Source organism: Manacus candei, unplaced genomic scaffold (assembly GCF_025592945.1).
Source record: "Manacus candei isolate 608988 ecotype Guabito, Panama unplaced genomic scaffold, ASM2559294v1 h1tg000167l, whole genome shotgun sequence".
NCBI classification, from domain to species: Eukaryota; Metazoa; Chordata; class Aves; order Passeriformes; family Pipridae; genus Manacus; species Manacus candei.
In genome coordinates this window covers 278,978-296,361 of record NW_026138215.1, presented here as the reverse complement: position 1 = coordinate 296,361, position 17,384 = coordinate 278,978, and the positions used below count along the sequence as shown (strand labels likewise).

Sequence of the window (17,384 nt, the reverse complement as noted above, 5' to 3'; positions counted from 1 at the left end):
GAGCCCCTGCTGCCCCGCTGCAGGCTGACAGATAGCAGCACCAAGGTGAGGTGTTTGGCAACAGAACTTGGCAGCACTGAGGTGCAGTGACCGCAGCTTCCGCATGGAAAACCCCATCCCGGAGCCTGGCAGGCGTCTCACCAGGGCTGCCAGGAAGAGACAGACTTCGCCCACCTGTCCCTGTCCTCCCTGCCCCACAGCCATGCATGAAGCCCGTGTGGGAAATGCCAGGCTGGGGAAATAAGCAAGCAGACATCTTTCTAGGAGCAGGTTTGTGCCTCCCGGGGGCTGGTAAAGGCTGGGTTCACGCTGCTGCCGTGGGGGCTCGTTTGGAGCTTGCTCCTCTCCAACTCCTGTCTTCACAAGACATGTAGAAACTTCCTCTCTCTGGGGCCTCGGGCCCTTAGTCAAATTTAGTTGGCAGCCACAGGCACACACACGCTCGCCCGGCGGGGCTGCACGCACACCTTGTTTTCTTAGGAAACGAGAGGAGAGCGTGACCCGCGTCTGGTTCTGCTTCATTTTGCTGCAATAAATTAACATGTCATCTATCCTGGCCCTAAAACATGTCCCAGATGCAGCAAAAGCTGGGGAGGGTGCTTGGCATCCTCATAGGAACCTCAGCACGTGGGTGAGGGAGGAGTGGCTGAGCTCGGGGAGGACACCCAAGGTGCCCCTCGGGGCTCAGTCCCTGCTCCGTGTGGTCCTCAGTGGAGGGATCCTGCTGGGGTTGGGTGCCAGGCAGTGAAGGCAGTGAATGGGATGCTATAAGGTGGGATATCCCCCAGTTTTAGCTGGGAGCATCCCCCTCTCCCCCTGTGGTGCCGTTGGGCTGAAGGTGCCACCACTCCCTGGGGTTGGAGAGTGTGGGGAGAGCAAAGGGCAGATGGGCAGTGTGGGGACAGGCAGAATGGGCCTGGCCAGGGCTGTTCTCTACTGCCATCACTCCTTTAACATCAAGAGAAATCTGCTTTTCTTTCCTCTCTTTCTCCAGGAATCTCCTCTAGTTTTGCTAATTTTCTGAGTTTGTCTCGATGGGAAAAGTGACGACAGGGGCTCATCTTCCCCCAGAGCCGTGCTGGTGTGCAGCCAAAGGTGACACGACCCCCTCTGCCCTACAGAGCCAGAGACCACCAGCTGTGGCAGCTGGAGGGGCACAGAGGCATCAGTGTCATCTGCCTGCTTAGCCATGCTGTGCTGTCCTGGCTCTGGGGACCATGGGGAGCTGCCACAGCTCCCACTTGGTCCTTCCCCACCATCCCCAGGGTCCTAATGGGTCTCTCCTAGTGCTGCCTGCACCTCTGGGAGCCTGCTCAGAGTTTGCTTCCCAGCTCTTCACTCTTGCCAGCCCTCTGCCTCATCCCCAAGTTCCCTCCCTTTCCTTGGGTATCTTCCCCTTGAGCCCTGATTTTCCCCTCCTGGCTGTGAATGAGATGGGTTCAAGCCACCTGAAACACCTTTGTTAAACAGATGTGCCTCAAATAGCTTCAACCCCACAGGTCCTGCTGGGTTTGGGCTTTGGGCTCAGGGCCTGCAAGGGAGATATGTCACATGAGATCCAAGCAGAGCAGGGATGGAAGAGCCAGTTGTTCACTCCCTTTCAGACACTGATGAGTGAATGCTCTGCCTGCTGTGGGTCTGGTTGGGTGCTGAGCACTTTATCAAGGCTCCTCCATCGGTGCCAAGCACACCCAGGGCTGTGGAAGTGCCCCTGTCTCTGTTGGAGGGCAATAGCTGTGCTGACATAACCTCTCCATCAAATACCCAGGCATCACTCCAAGGCAGGAGGGGAGGGTGATGGAGAAGGGTCCCCTGCACCCTGTGCAAAGAATGGATGTTCCCCAAGTTGGGGTGCAGGAAGGAGAGGCCTCTCCAGCAGCTCCACAGGGCTGGGTTTGACCCTGCTCCAAGCTCTCTCACCATGAGACTAAACACTTGCTGAGCAAAGCTGCCGACACAGGTCTCAGGGGACCACTGGGGATGTGTCATCCTGCTCCCGAGCCAGCCCCGAGCCCTGGAGGTGTCACACAGCGAGTGGCTCTGCCGGGGGGTCCGGATCCGGCCCTGCCCTCCCCCTGGCTCTTGCAGGCCCGTGCCAGGTCCCCTGCCGGGCACGGGGGCGGCTCTCGGAGCCGGGGCCTGCGACAGAGGTTGTGTTCCTCTCGCCTCCAGCCCATTGTCTTGTTTATTTGTCACGGTTGGTCCCCAATTAGGAGTTTGAGCCGTTTGGGACCAGGGCTGTTTCTTCCCATGTGAACGTGCGGTTCCCGTGGGCCGGGCTGTGATGTGGCCACGGACCCGCAGGAGCATCTGCTATTGCAGCAACAGTGCCCGAATGCGTTTCAGATGGGCCCTGCTCTGCTTTCCGTGCCCGGGCCAGCAGCCAGCCTGCGATGGAGCGGGAGAGCCTCCAGCCAGCCCTTGGGATGCAATGTTCCCATCCTCGGGGACCTGGCTGGGGACCTGCTGGGGAGATCGTTACTGGCTGAACGCTTGTCCCCAGTCCCGAGCCTTGAGGGGACCTTCCAGACAGGGAAGGGACTCTCCTGTGAGCACCAACGGGTCCGACCCCAGCCTGGGTGCGCACAGGGGAAGGCGGGATGCTCCAACTGCGTTCTCTCAGGGAACTGCCATCCCCGGCTTTGCCGGTGGGCTTTGCCGCGGTTGGGATGCTCCTGCTGGCTCAGTCCCCGGGGATGCAGCTCAGGTCACCCTCCGCCCGCCCCACAGAGGGGATGTGAGGCTGGTGGTGCCCCAGCCCCGCACCTGCCCCCGCGGACGGCAAGTCCCGTCTGGCCGGTGGCCCCGGGGCACGGCAGGGACCCGTCCGGCCGGGTTCGCGGCGTCAGGCAGCACATGATCCGCGCCGCGGGGCCAAGGGCTGAGGTCAGTTAGTCACACCCAGGCAGCGGCACTGACTTCACCGCGGGCAGGAGCAGCTCCTCACGTATCCCGCTCCCCGAAGGCAGCGCTGACCCGCCGCTCGGGGCCCATGGTCAGGCCGCTCCGTTATCGGGGCGCGGGCATCGCTCCCATCACAGCCGATGGCTCCCCGGAGCCCCTCCTGGCTCTCGGCCCAGCCAAAATAGTTTCTTTGCTCCTGGGGCTGAAGGGGAATCACTGACAGGGTCCTGCCGGTGCCGCTGGGGAAGCCACAGCGCCGGTTCCTTCCCGGTGCTGCCGGTGCGGCTGGCGGGGCTGGCCCGCTGCCCCGGGGCGCCGGCTGGGTGGGATCAGCCGCTGGCTGAGGTCATTGGAGCCCTTTCCATCTCCCCCGAGTTTGGGACGAGCAGGGCAGCTCGTCCTGGCTCGCTGAGGCGATGGCACGAGGCGGGGGCCGCCGCCAGCCCCGGCTCCAAAACGCCAGGGGAGGGCGAAGGAAGGGATTTGGGGGACTTTAGGGACTCGTCCACGCGTTTCCAGGGAAGGAAGAGTTAATTCCCCGCCCGCCACTAATGAGCCTTAACTGGGAATGACCCGACACAGGGGAGAAGTGAACCCATTGTCCTCGCCTGTGTTTGACCGTCTTCCAGGGAGACTCATGAAACGCAGAACCCGGGCGTGAGTTCCCGATTTATGTCAGGAGGCTGTGATTTATTCTATTTATTTATTTTTGCCATCTGGTTGAGGAGGGACGGTTAACACAAGCGTGAGAAATCCAGATGTGCACAGCTCTTCACTCCCGTAGTCCCCAGCCCAGCTCCCCACCCCGCTGAGCCCGACCCCAGCCCCGGGCCCTGACACCCCTCGAGCCCCCAGGGACAGCTTGGTGACACCCCTGGGCACCTGCCACGTCCCTGGTGAGGGTGAGGTGTGGATAATTGACACACAAACAGGCTCAGCCCAGATGTCCAACCCCGGACTTCCAGCCTGTGAGATGTTGGCCATACAATGCTGTGGTAGCAATAGCCATGGGTGTCCCCAGCCACAGGGACAGAGTGACCCTGGCAGCCAGCAAACACTGCAGGAGGTTTTCCTGGGGCACAATGCCCATTCCAAAGGGATGGTGCTCTCCCCTCCGTGCCCTGACCCATCCCTGTGTTTTGGGAAGGTTGTATTGCTTTGGGGGCATTGTATCTCGATGGTGCAGGCAGGAAACGGACCCCACAAAATGATGATGGGCTGTGATCCAGAAATGGGCACCCTTCAGGGCAGGGGCACCGGTGACATCCGGGGTCCCTTCCCTGGTGACAGGCTGGGGCGATGGAAGAACACCACATCATGCCTGGGGACACACCATGGCATCCTTGGATATCCCTGTGTGCCTCTGCTGTGGGGCAGGAGAGCTGGTGCTGTTTTGGGGCTCACCCCTGCCATGAAGGGACAGTAGGGACAGGCTGGAGGTGGACACTGCTGTCCCTGCTGTCACCACTGCTGCAGGACGAGGCTGCCATTGGCACAAGGTGGTGTCACTCTGGGGTCAAACCCATGCCATGAAACCTCCCGTGGGAGCTGGGGGGTACAACCGGGCAGCACGACCCTGTGGGGCAGAGAAAGAGGGGGTTTGGGGGCAACTCTTGAATTTCTGCAATGATTTTCTGGTTGGGGCTCCTCCGAGACACGAGAGATGATCACACAGGATCTTAGCTCATCCGCTTGCTGTCTCATGCCTGGGAGGTTTGGCCGGTGGCCCGAGGGCTCCGGAGGAGGAGGAAAATTTCATCATCCTGCTCTAACGTCTCCTGTATAATCAGGCTCTTGTTAACCGATACAGCCCCATGCGAGACGCTCGCCGAGCACCGGGGCACTGCTGGAGCCTTAGGTGGTCTTGGCCCCGGCGAAGCTTTGCTGAGCCTCTCCCAGCGCTGCCTGGGAAGCGGCTCTGATTTTATCTGGTGTGTCCCTTCCACCCTGCACATGCTCTCTCAACTCCCTCTGCCTCTTCCCAGCCGGCTTCGGTGATTCCCTGTACCCCCAGGAACTGCCAGCATTGCCAGCGTGGGGCTCCCTGCACTGTGGTGGTGCCTGTGCCACGATGGTCCCCACACTGCTGTGGTGCCCGCACGAGGATGTTCCCCATGCCACCGTGATGGTCCCACACTGTGATGATCCCACACCACAGTGCTCCCCATGCCATGATGATCCCTGCACTGCCATGGTCCCCACACCATGACTGTCCCCACACCAAGATGGTCCCCACGCTGTGATGCTCCCTGTACCACCCTGCTACGATCCCCCCACCACGGTGGTCCCCACACCACAATGCTCCTTAGACCCTCCTGGTGCTTTCAAGCAGCTGGTGAGTGCCAGTTTAAGCATTCCCCCTGGAAAAAAGCCTTCCAAATCAGGCATCCCATAGGAAATGGGAAGGGAGGAAGGAGCAAGGTGACAGGGGGCTGTGACCCCCAGCCCTCAGAGATACCTGAGGGAGTTTCAGGGGAGCAGAGGTGTCTGAGAGTGAGCACAAAGGGGACCCGGCAAAGAGCAGCCAAATGCAATCTGTTTCTGTTGGTTTATTTTAAAAAAAGGGCCAAAGAAGTATAAAAAAATAAATATTTAAATAGAATTCCATTTTATATATTACCACAAATCTTCTTAATAATTATTAATTATTGTTAAGAATAAAATTATTAATTCAGGTCACAGCTCTCGGCGCACACTGGGCTTTCCACTGAGGCAATAAATAACCCTCACAACCTGCTCTGGTGCCAGGAGCGAGCCAGCACCTCCTGCCACCGGCCTGGGGCCTGTCCCCATGGCCCCTGTCCCGTGTCCCATGTCCCTGTGTCCCACACCCCCTGTCCCACCCACCCCGTGCCAAGGCTGCATTCAGCCGTAGGAGCCCAGCCCTTGGCCATTGGTACATTCAGAGCCCTCCCGATGGGAAAAGCACTTTTCCAAAGGAGAGGGACGTTCCATGCCCCGCCGTGCCTGCGCGGGGGGATGATGCTCCACAGTGGGGTGACTGCCCGCTCTGTCCCTCGGGGGGTGGCCTTGTCCTGGATGGTGGGACCCAGCCCCAGCCACCACAGCCACCAAAGTACCCCCAGTTCGGCTCCTTGTGGATCCTTAAAATGTGCAGGGGGAGCGTGTCCCCATGTCCCTGCCAGCCGCTGCACCGTGGTGACCTTCCTCACAATCCTTTTTCCGGGGAAGTGGAAGCTTTCAGACGGTGCTCGAGGGTGTCTGTCAGGCTGCTCTCCGTGATGGGGACCCTCCGTGGGGGACAGAGTCCAGCCCTGCCGCCAGCCCCCACAGCTCCCACAGCTCCCACAGCTCCCCACACCCCATGGGAGCACAGGGATGGCTGAGGCACATCCTGGGACCAGCCCATGCCCCGGCATCACCTCGGGGATGTACTGGGGATGTGCTGCCTCGTCCCGCTGGATGCCGGCCCCGGCCCTGCTCCACCCGGGACACTCCGGCCTGCAATGTTCACCCCCTCAAGGGGCAATAAATTACCAGAGGGCGGATGGGGCCAGCGCAGGGTCCGGGGTAATAAATAGGAAGGCGGGAGTTGGGGAGGCAGCGGCAGGGGCTGCCAGCAGTGGAGAAGCAGCGGAGCCGGGGTGGGTGCTCATGAGGGGCTGAGATGAGGTAGGAGGACACGTGCTGCCTGGCCGATGACCTGCACGTACTTCCTGAGCACCTGGCAGCCCTGCTGCTTCTTCTTGAAGGCGCTCTTGCCCTTGGAGCTCTCCCCGTACCTGACGTCCACCTGGAAGATGTTGTAGTTCTTGCAGAGGAGGCAGGTGAGGTTGGAGATGAGGCCCCGGGTGGTCTTGGTGGTGTTGTGGAGCCGGTCGAGGAGCTCCTTGGCCGTGGGGTTGAGCTCCTCCTGGTCGCGCGTGATGTTCCCCAGCGAGGCGTTGAGGAAGGTGAAGAGCTTGTACATGGCCACCATCACCTCCTTCCTCTCGCTCGTCCGGTTGACACGGAAAGCAGGGAAGAAGATGCCGGTGGGGTTGCAGAGTTTGTCGCTCTCGCTGCTGAACGGCTCTCCCTGGCACTTCAGCTGGGGGGAGAGGTGAGCGTCACCCCATGTCCCCTGTGTCCCTCCTGGCCACCTCTTGCCGCCATCCCCACCGTGTCCCCAGCACTCCCCCTCCATGCACTTGTGGATCAGACTCCCCTGAGGTCCCCTGTGTCCCGGAGCGTCACTTACGTAGAGGCTGAAGAGGTCCTGGGCGGTGGCGTTGAGCAGCGCGACCTGCCTGCGGGTCTGCTCCTGCACGTTGGAGCGGCACAAGCCGTGGCCGGGGCAGCTGGAGCCGGTGACCAGCAGTGCCCGTCCGGCCACCGGCCGCCGCTGCAGCAGGAGCAGGGCCATGAAGGGCACGACACCTGTGTGGGGAGAGAGGCCACTGTCACGGTGGGCACCGAGACGGGACGATGATGGCCCACGGGGACCACGTCGCAGAACATCCTCCAAGGATGATCCCAGTTCCAGGCACCCAAAGATGTCGAGCCGTGGGGACCCATCCCTCTCGGGTGTGGGTCCAGCTCAGCCGGCAGCCCTCAGACGCCCCGTTTTTCCATCCCGGCCGTGCCGAAGTTCCCGTCCCACTCCCGTCCCCCTCACCTGCCCCCCGGCAGGCGCTCCCCCGCCTCCCTTCCGGGCGGGGGGCCCCGCAGCATTCCCACATTTCGCAACCGGCCCGGTGGCGACCTGCCGGGTTTAATCAAATATGCAAAGCGCTTTTTCCTCCGTTATCCCGGTCCGGGCGCTGCGGGAGCAAGGCCCCACCCCGGCCGGGCTGACTCAGCGGGGCGCCCGCAAGGAAACCTGCGTTCGGCGTGCCCTCCCTCCCTCGCTCCCGCCTCCGGCCCCACCGCCTGCCTCAGTTTCCCCGTCTGCGAAGTGGGCGCAGCGCCGAGGAGCCCTGGGGAGAGACGACGCAGCTGCCAGAGACTCCAGCCAGGAAATCCCTGGACGCGGAACAAGGGGACTCTTGAGCCACCGGCAGCTGGGTCGCCCCGGCGTCCCCCTCCTGAGAGCGGGGCGCTCCGAGCCCTCATCCCCTGGGACTCACTCCCCCAAACCGGGATCCCCGCTCGGGGAGGCCGAGACGCTTCCGAAGCGCAGCCACTGGGCTGGGCATCCTCGGGGCAGGGTGGCCAGGGGGATCCCGGTTGCTGGGTGACCTGGATGCCACAGGCAGGGCCCCGTCGGGGCGGGGGTCCCGTGCCCGCCCAGGGGGTGCTGCCAGGCGAGGCCCCGGGCAGTGCCGAGAGCAGGAGCTGCCCGCACTTGTCAGCGCCCACGACGTGCCGCCGGTGCCGGGTAATCCAAGCCTCGATTTATTTACTCTGCCCAGGTGGGAAAGGACTTACCTGGGCGTGTTGCGATCCCTGACCCGCCGCCGCTCCCCTCCTGCACGGGACGGGGGGGACCCTTCCTCCCCGCGCCCCCGGGGTCCTGAGTGTTCCCACGGGATGCAGATTCCCTGACCCCGCCGCAAGCCCCTCTCGCTGCTTCCCCCCCGGCCGCTGCTTCTCCCCCTCTCACAGCTGAGCACCCACGTGTGCAAGGGGCCCTGGGACCCCCCAGCACTGCCGCTGGGGGGGGGGCTGCTCCCTCCAACTCCCCCTCTTGCACTTGGCAGCCTCCCCATCCCTCCAGCGCTCCCGACACGGCATCAGGAGACGCAGAAGGAGGAAAAACAGAAGGGGGGAAAAAGTATTAAAAAGTACAAAAAAGCCATTAAAAAAAAAAAGTTTCTCCCCCCTCCTTGAGATTTTTTTTTTCTTGGAAGCATTTCCAGTTATATAAGTGTCCAGATGTTGGCTGCACCGCGCCAGCGCCGCGCTTCGTTCCCGCTGCCAATTCCCAGAGATGCTCATCCCGAGGGGGAACGCAACGCGGCGGGAGCCCTCGCTCCAGCTCCAACGGTGGCATCCAACCGGGACCCGCCTGCACCCGAGCATCATCGGGAAAAGGAGGGGAGGGGAAGGAAAAAAGAAGGGGGAGAAGGGGAAATAATATCCTCAAAGTTGATTTTTTCTTTTTTTTTTACCTGCTGGCATGAACTTCATTGTGAGCCGCGTCCCGGGAGCGACTTAATAGGGATTGGTGTTGGCAGAGGAAGTTTTCAGAAATTCATGTTCATACTGGGGGACTTCTCGGGGTTTATATACCGGTCCGGCCTGCCTGTGTTGTAAGAGAGGAGGGGGGACACGCGGGGGGGTTGAAGCACCCGCTATCGTTCTCTTGAAACTGGAAAGCAGGCTTGGAAAGCCTGAATGATTCTTAGAATAAAGTTGATTCACCCGGTTTTGTGCGGTTTTTTTTTCGTTTCATGCGCGGGCTCGGGGAGGTGCTGGGGAAGTGAGTGGGAAGGGAAAGTTGAATTAAAGCCCCCCCAGGGGAGGAGAGCGGCCGCACGTGGGGTTTGGGGGTGTCGAGGGCGAGCGGTGCCGTCAATCACGGAGCCACAAACACTTTCACCCCCTCCCCGGCCGGGGCTTCCCCGCTGCCTGCGGAGCAGGCAGGAAAATAAACGAGGGGGAAAAGTCTGATTTGGGGTTTTTGGGGGGGTTTAAAGGGATGAAAGATGCGGGAAGTTGGCGGTGGGGTCCCGCACCCCTCAGTCACGGTGGGCACCGGTGTCCCCCAGCCCGCCGGTGGCTCATCCCTTTGGGCAAAAATATTATAAGTAAAGGGTGGGTTTTCTGGAGGAAAAAGGACAAACCCACCCAGGGGGAGAGGCTGGACCGGCCCCCCAGGGTTAACCCTTCCCTCGGCGGGGCTGGCCCCTGTCTGGAGTGGACGGGAGGGTGCTGGGTGCGGGCAGAAGGGTGCTGGTGTGGACAGGAGGGTACTGGGTCATCCTTTCCTGGGTTTCCCATGGGATCAGGGCACTGCACGTCTGTCCATTCCCCGATTTGGGTGAAAAACAGGTTAAATGGATTTTTTTGTCCCTCTCTATACTCTTTTCTCACCCAGGCCGAGCTGAAACTTTGATCAGGTTTAGCAAGTTTGCGCCCGGGCAGGTGAACCCGACGGTGACAGTCAAGGAACGGTGACGCAAGAGCCACCACGACCCCGGCTGTCCCCCTGTGGAGGGGGGGACATGACGAGGGGGGACACAGAGACCCCCCTGTGCTTGGTGGTCCACGTCTGCTGCTGCCTCAGTTTCCCCAGGCAAGAACCAGCCTGGTTTGCTGATGGCATCGATGCCCCAGCAAGCAAAGCCCAGTTTAGCCCAGTCTGGCCTTACTGGGATGTCAGGAATGGGGCTGGGGGCTGCAAAGGACAGCGAGGATGAGCCCCATCACCCCCCCCCCCCAGCCTCAACCCGGTTTTATTGGGGTCTGGGGAGCAGCACATCACATATTGATGGACATCTGATGGCCTGACGCATTTAATTAACTGAGGAATTAATGAAGTTAATTAATAGCACTGGGGAACGTCCTGGGGGGTTGTGGGCAGGATTTACCCTTTCCCTGAATTTCTCAGGAGCAACTCAGCCAGGCTGGAGCTGAGCTGGGCTTTGGGGTCCCATTTATAATCGATTTTCTAGGGTGCTAGAAATGTTTGGGGGAAGTCTGGGGGGGTGAAAGGTGCAGGGAGGTGGAGTGGGGGTTCCCCGAGGGATGAGGGACCCTGATTGTGGTGGGATGGACACAGTGTTCCCAAGCCTGCTGGTGGCTCATCCCTTTGGGCAAAAGTATTGGGATTAAAGGGTGGGCTTTCTCTAGGAAAAAAGACAAACCCACCCATGGGGAGATACTGGACCTCTGCGGGGAGTGATGCTCCCATGGGAAAACAGCCCGGGCTGTTCCAAGGCCACCGCTGCCGTGCTGCTGCTCTGCCCCACTCCGAGTTGTCCCCTCTGCCGCGTCCCGTCCGGAACTGTCCCCAGCTCCATCCCAGACACACCCATCCCTTTCCCTGTCCCCGTGTGGCCCCTCCGCCCCATCCGTGTTCCCGTCTCTGTCCCCGTCCCTGTCCCCATGCTGTCCTCTCATCCGTGTCCCTGTGCTGGCCCCCCGCCCCATCCCTGTCCCCATCCCTGTCCCCATCCCTGTCCCTATCCCGGTCCCCATCCCTGTCCCCATCCTTGTCCCTGTGCTGCCCCCCCGTCCCATCCCTGTCCCCATCCCTGTCCCCATCCCTGTCCCCATCCCTGTCCCTATCCCGGTCCCCATCCCTGTCCCTATCCCTGTCCCCATCCCGGTCCCCATCCCTGTCCCTGTGCTGCCCCCCCGTCCCATCCCTGTCCCCATCCCTGTCCCTATCCCTGTCCCCATCCCTGTCCCCATCCCTGTCCCCATCCCTGTCCCTATCCCGGTCCCCATCCCTGTCCCTATCCCTGTCCCCATCCCGGTCCCCATCCCTGTCCCTGTGCTGCCCCCCCGTCCCATCCCTGTCCCCATCCCTGTCCCTATCCCTGTCCCCATCCCTGTCCCTATCCCTGTCCCCATCCCTGTCCCCATCCCTGTCCCCGTGCTGCCCCCTGCTGCCCCAGCCCAGAACTGGCCTCTCCCCATCCCATAGTTGCCCCCTCTGCCCCATCCCCACCCAGAACTGCCCCATTCCCATCCCATCCCTGCTCCGGCGCTGCCACCCTGCCCCGTCCCCATCCCAGATCTCTCATCTCCCCAGCCCACAACTGTCCCCTCCCCTCCTTCCCCACCCCACCATCGTCCCCCCTTCTCCAGTCCCTCCCAGAACTGCCTCAGCCCCATCCCAGAACTGCCCCACCCCATAATTGCCCCCCGTGCCCCATCCCCATCCCACAGTCCCTCAGGGTCCCCTCAGGATCCCACTCCTTGCTCTCCAGGTGCAGGGGGGGACACCCAGGTTCCAGCGTCACCGGAGCCCCCGGGGGGTCCCACAGGTGTGGGATGAGGCTATGCTGGGTCTGGGGGTGTCTGGGGGGGCCCTTCCGGGGGGTGGTGACGAAGGGATGAGTAAGGTAGGTGCCCCTGTCCAGGGGAAATCCGGAGCTCCCCAAAGGTGGGGACCGAATTCCCCTTTGACTCACGATGGTTCCAGGGCCGCCTCGCCCCTACCCCTGTGCCCTGTCGGTGCCACCCTACAAATGTCACCCCACCAATGTCACCCCAGAGGTATCCCCCCATCAGTGACACTCTAGCAGTCCCACTCCCTCACTGGTGCCACCCCACACGTCACCCCCAGGCAGACCCTGTGCTGCTTCCCACTGCCGTGTTTGGGGACCCCGTGGCTGTGACAGCGTGAGCTGCCCTTGGGGACTGTGGCCAAGCAGTGTCCCCACCATGGGGTGGCTTTTCCCACAGGTGGGCACTGGGTTGTCCTGGGAGCCCCATGAGGACCCTACAGAGCCAGTGTCCCTCTGGTGACCCTCAGCCCAGGGTGTCACCCCCCCCTTCACGCGCTCCCGGGGGGTCACGTACCTGTGCCCTCCCCTCCACAGCCCCTCCGGAGCTGGGTGGGCGGCTCGGCGGTGGCACAGTCACGGGTACAGTCACGGGCACTGCCACGGTCACCCACAGCACACCAGGCCAGCCCGGGCTGCTTCATGGTGACATTGTCCCCACCAGGAGTGTCCCCGGGTGCCAGGGCGGTGGTGGCCGTCCCGGTGGCGATGTTGCTGTGACTGACTCAGGCAGGGTGCCCACGGCACAGCCAGGCAGCCCGGCGGGCACCAGCACACGGCACAGAGGGAACGAGTGACTCCATGGGGACACATGACCCAGTCTTAGGATTTTTGACTCAGCGGGACTGGTGGCAGTGGGTGGCCTGGTCCCCACGGTGGCCCTGGTCACACTGCAGGGACACTGCACTTGGTGTGGCTGTGGCAATGGCCCAGACTGTGCCAGGGGGCTGTCACAGAGGGCCGTGTGTGCCATGGGCTGTGTGCCACACCATGGCACGGCACGTGCCTGGCAACACCAGGCCATGCCATGGGACACCACACCTTGCCATGTCACACAATGTGTGCCATGTGTGCCACACTGTGCCATGTGCTGTGCCATGCCATGGACCACATCCCATCATGTGCCGTGTCCTGTGCCGTGTCCTGTGCCACACCATGGGCCACATCCCATCACATACCACACACCACATCCTGTGCCACGTGCCACACGGCACAATGTGCCACATCCTGTGCCATGTCTGGATGTGCCATGTCATGATGTGGCACGTTCTGTGCTGTACCATGGGCCACATGCCATTCTTGTGCCATGTCCTCTGCTGTGATAGGTGCCATGCCACGATGTGCCACGTTCTGTGCTGTGCCATGGGCCGCATCCCCTCGTGTGCCGTGTTCTGTGCCACGCTGTGGGCCATGCTGTGAAGTGCAGTGCCATGTCCTGTGCCATTCCATGGACCACATCCCATTGTGTGCCATGTGCCACATCCTGTGCCGTGCCACTCACCACACCGTTCTGCCCCTCATCCCAGGTGCCACATCCCCCACTATGCCACACTGTGTGCCACACCACCCCGTGTCACACCCCACGTGCCCTGGTGAGGACAACAGGCACAGTCTGACCCCCAAAATACAGCCCCTCTGTGCCCACAGCCACCAGGACAGACACAGGGACACAGGGACACGACGTCTCAGTGGCCGACAGGCCGAGGTCAGCACTTTATTTCCTTCTGCCATTGTACAAAAATAAGGAGGTGCCACATGGGCAGGGGGCACCGCCCTTCTCAAAGTACCAAAAATATCAATATTCATAAATAAAACCTCGTGACATCCATAGTTTAACACCGTACAAAAATTATCACAAAAATAGATATTTATATATTACAAATGTCCTTAAATATTTTACCCCACTACAGGGATGCATTAAATTAACTCTGAGATTCAATAAATACCATAAACACACAAATATTAATGTATAAATTAGGGGGCAGGGGGTGGGTGATGCCACCCACCGTCACAGTGCGGTGGCCAGAGCCGAGTCCCTGCCCGGCACAGTCAGGGCTGTGGTGGCACAGCCTGGGGGACACTGAGGGGACAGGGATGTTGAGGGTGTGGGAGCACCAAGTGTGCAAGAGTGAGCGTGGGGACACTGAGCACAGGGGACACTGAGAGCACAGGGACGCTTGAGGGCTTGGGGACACTGAGCGTGCAGGGACAAGGACAGGGATGTGCAAAGGGACAATGAGCTTGTAGGGACACCAAGCACAAAGGAACACCAAGTGTGCAGGGCAATGAGCTCACAGGGACACCAAACTTGTGGGGATACCAAGCTCAGAGGGACACTGAGCTCAGAGGGCCAGTGAGCTTACAGGGACACCAAGCTCAGAAGAACACCAATCTCACAGGATTCCTCTCCCAGCCACTCTCTGGGGCCAGCAGATCTGGTGCAGGGCAGGCAGGGGGTGACAACACTGGTGACAGCAGCGCTCTTCGTGGGCCGAGTGGCTCTTAGTCAGGCCAGGTCACCCGACCCATTGAATCACTGGAAAATCTGGCAGGGCTCAGTGACAGGGGATGGCTGGGCACCCAGGGGACACCTGGCTCCAGGGTCAAGATGTGGGGGAGCTGGGAGGAGCAGAGCAGGGCTGTCCTGCAGCCGAGGGGTGGCACGGGGACAGCGGGGTCCCCATGGCAATGCAAAGTGACCAGAGATGCTCTGGGTGCACTCGTGTCTTCGCTCCACGGTGAGATGAGAGGGGCTCTGTGGTGCATCCCGGCCAGCCAAGGCATCTTTGTGCTGGGATGGGGTTGAGATGGGATGTGATGGAGATGATGGAGATGCAGACAAGGACAACTCCAGTGCCGGTGGAGCTGCCCTAGGAGCGCGCAGGTGTCCGTGAGCCCCGCTGGGATCTCCGCTTCTCCCGGCACGTCCGGCCGCTCCTGGTCTCCAGCTGGGCACTGTACTCGGCCATGAAACGGGCATAGCTCCAGAGGATCTGGCACCCCTGCAGCTTCTGCTTGAAGATGTTGGTGTGTTCCTTGGGGCTGGGGGGGGGCTGGTGGCGGGGGCTGAGGGCAGGGAAGAGCCCGGCCAGGTTGTTGAGGAGCCCCCGCACGTGCCGGCGGGTGTTGTTCAGGCGGCGAAAGATTTCGGCACCGGGGGGTCTGAGGTCACGCTGGTGCCGGATGATGTCCTGCAGTGCCTGGTCCATGTGGACCATGGGCTCCCACAGCCTCCTGAGCCCACAGGGCCCCTTCACCGGTCGCTGCAGCCACTGGGGAGGCGTGTTGGTGTGGCAGATGCTGTAGATGGTCAGGTGCTGGTCAGTCTCCTGCTCGGGGATGGGAGAGGATGATCAGGGACGTGGGATGGGAGAAGCACAGGGACCACCCCCCACCAGCCCTGTGTCCCCCTGTAGAGGGGACAGGTGTGACCCCTCACCCCGGGGAAGGGCACTCACGTAGAAGGTGAAGAGCTCCTGCGCGTCCTCGGCCATGAGCTTCACCAGTGCCTGGGTCTGCTGCACGGTGGGGGCTTTCAGGGGCCGCCCTCCCTGTCCTGGCACCACCCAGAGGATGAGGAGCCCTTTAGTGACAGCTGGGGAGGAAGAGGAGGGAGATGGGGGTCACTGGGGCATCACAGGGAGCAGGGTTGCAGCCCCCTCTCTGCACCAGAGAGGCACGAGCTCACTGTCCCCCCGTGCCACCGAGACAGCTCGGCCCCTGTGCCCATCACCGGGCACCAGGCCTGGAGGCAGCAACGTTCCATGCCAGGTGCATGCACTGACATCCTGTCCCTGCTGCAGGGATGACCCAACCCTTGCACCAAAAATCTGCTGGGGGTCCAGCGGGGAGCAGGATGAGGATGGTGGAGGTGCCGTGGAGCAGCCAGGATGTGCAGCCCAACCACAGCAGCTGCTCCAGCAGCTGCCCCTGCCAGTGTGAACCACCACAACAGAGGGGACAGCAGTGACACTCTGGATCCAGCCCCCCTGCTCTGGCCAGTCACTGTCCCAGCCCCACTGTCACCCACGGCCACGTGCCAGTGGTGACTTTGGGTATGGCGCTGGGCTGGCACACAGCGTCTGTCCCTGCTGCGCTGGGAGGGCTGAAGGTTTTGGGCAAACTGACTCCTGACCCTCTGCCATCGGTCCCCACACTGCCCCCAGACGTCTCCTGCCAGCATCTCCTCTTCCCCAGGCTGCTCATCCCCATGTGCCACAGTGGGGAATGTCTCCGTCCCCCGCCAGCGCCCGCGGGAGGTGACACTGCCACGGCACAGCCTGGGTGCCATCTGCCACAGCAAGCCGACCGCCACCGGACCCGCTCCGCGCTCCCTCCCGCGGCCCCCGCCGGGTTGGCACAGCCAGGCACGAGCAAGGGGGCGGCTGTGGCACACGGGCACACACCTACCTGCCAGCACGCCCCAGGGCCGCCGGTCACACCGCATGGCCGGGGCGGGTGTTTCGCCGGCGAGAGCGACTTCCTTAACTGCTCGGGGAGGGGGAAGCTCGGCTTTTAAAGCGCAGCCGGTGGGCCCCACCGCCCAGGGACCCAACGGAAAGGCAGTGAGAAGTAAAGCCGTGCCCTGGGGGCCAATGAGCGGGGTGAGCGCCCGGCGGGAGGAAATGATGCCGGGCGGGCAATGGGATGTTCTTCGAGTCAGTTCCTCGAGGGAGTCCTGGTGGGTCCAGCCTGGGAGCCTGCAGTCCCATTGCTCATCCCAGATGTGGCGCCGCTGGGCCCCCGTGTCCTGGTTTCTTGGAAAAGGGGCGTTTTGAGTCACCCTGATGTCACCACTCAGCACCCAAAGGGTTGAACTGAAACCAGCCCTGTCTGGCCCGAAACCCCAATGCAAAAGAGGGCAGGGGCACCGGGGACAGGGATGTCAGCCATGTGCCACCACAGGGGCTTTCACATCCCAAATCCAACTGTGGGAGCCGAAAATCTGTCCTGGGAAGAAGGGAGGTGGAAGCACAGGACATACAGGGCATCCCAGCACGACTGGGGCCTCTGTGCTCAGCGATGCTCCAGAGAACGCTCCATTCGCCTGCTCACAGCCACCCACCCCTCAGGGTGACAAACTTGGGTGCTGATCAGGCTGGGCACACCGGGCTCAGCCCCCGTGCCCGGCAGCACCCACGGGAATGCTGAGTGGGGACCCGCTGGGTGTTGCCCAAGGCACAGGGCCCAGGGCAGCGGAAGCTGAGTCGGGCAGCGCTGCCCTCGGGCTTGTGCAACACTGCCCGGGGGAGCCCGGCTCACACGGCCCCCGGCACTGCCCTGGGATCCACACGGCCTCGGCACCACCGGCAGCACCCAGGGCGAGTCCCCTTGTCCCCTCAGCTCCCCTTTCCCAGCAGATGGAGCCCGGCACGGACAGGGGCTTTTCCCACCTCATCAAAAGGAATCTCGCTGATCGGCATTTCCAGGTGTGTCGCAATCCCGCTGGTTTTGGTGACCCTCGGAGCCGCCCTGCACTGAATTTACACATTTGGAAGGTTTGGTGACGGCAAAGAAACAACCCAGAAACAACATCTCCTTCCAGGGGGAAGAACACGGCAGTGACTCACTTCCAGAAGA

General features: G+C 61.9%; 2 protein-coding genes across 2 annotated transcripts; both read right to left on the bottom strand.

The window, feature by feature from the left end:
- Positions 1–5,798: 5,798 nt before the first annotated feature.
- On the bottom strand, positions 5,799–9,206 carry LIF (LIF interleukin 6 family cytokine). Its single transcript, XM_051773390.1, has 3 exons — positions 8,958–9,206; positions 7,106–7,284; positions 5,799–6,955 (listed from the first exon to the last, which is right to left on the bottom strand). Exons 1-3 carry the CDS (start codon positions 8,974–8,976, stop codon positions 6,518–6,520), a joined length of 636 nt encoding a protein of 211 aa, XP_051629350.1. The 5' UTR covers positions 8,977–9,206; the 3' UTR covers positions 5,799–6,517.
- Positions 9,207–14,358: 5,152 nt separating this feature from the next.
- LOC127463660 (uncharacterized) lies at positions 14,359–16,402 on the bottom strand. The gene is made up of 3 exons (XM_051773394.1): positions 16,215–16,402; positions 15,263–15,399; positions 14,359–15,133 (listed from the first exon to the last, which is right to left on the bottom strand). Exons 1-3 carry the CDS (start codon positions 16,249–16,251, stop codon positions 14,675–14,677), a joined length of 633 nt encoding a protein of 210 aa, XP_051629354.1. The 5' UTR covers positions 16,252–16,402; the 3' UTR covers positions 14,359–14,674.
- Positions 16,403–17,384: the final 982 nt, after the last annotated feature.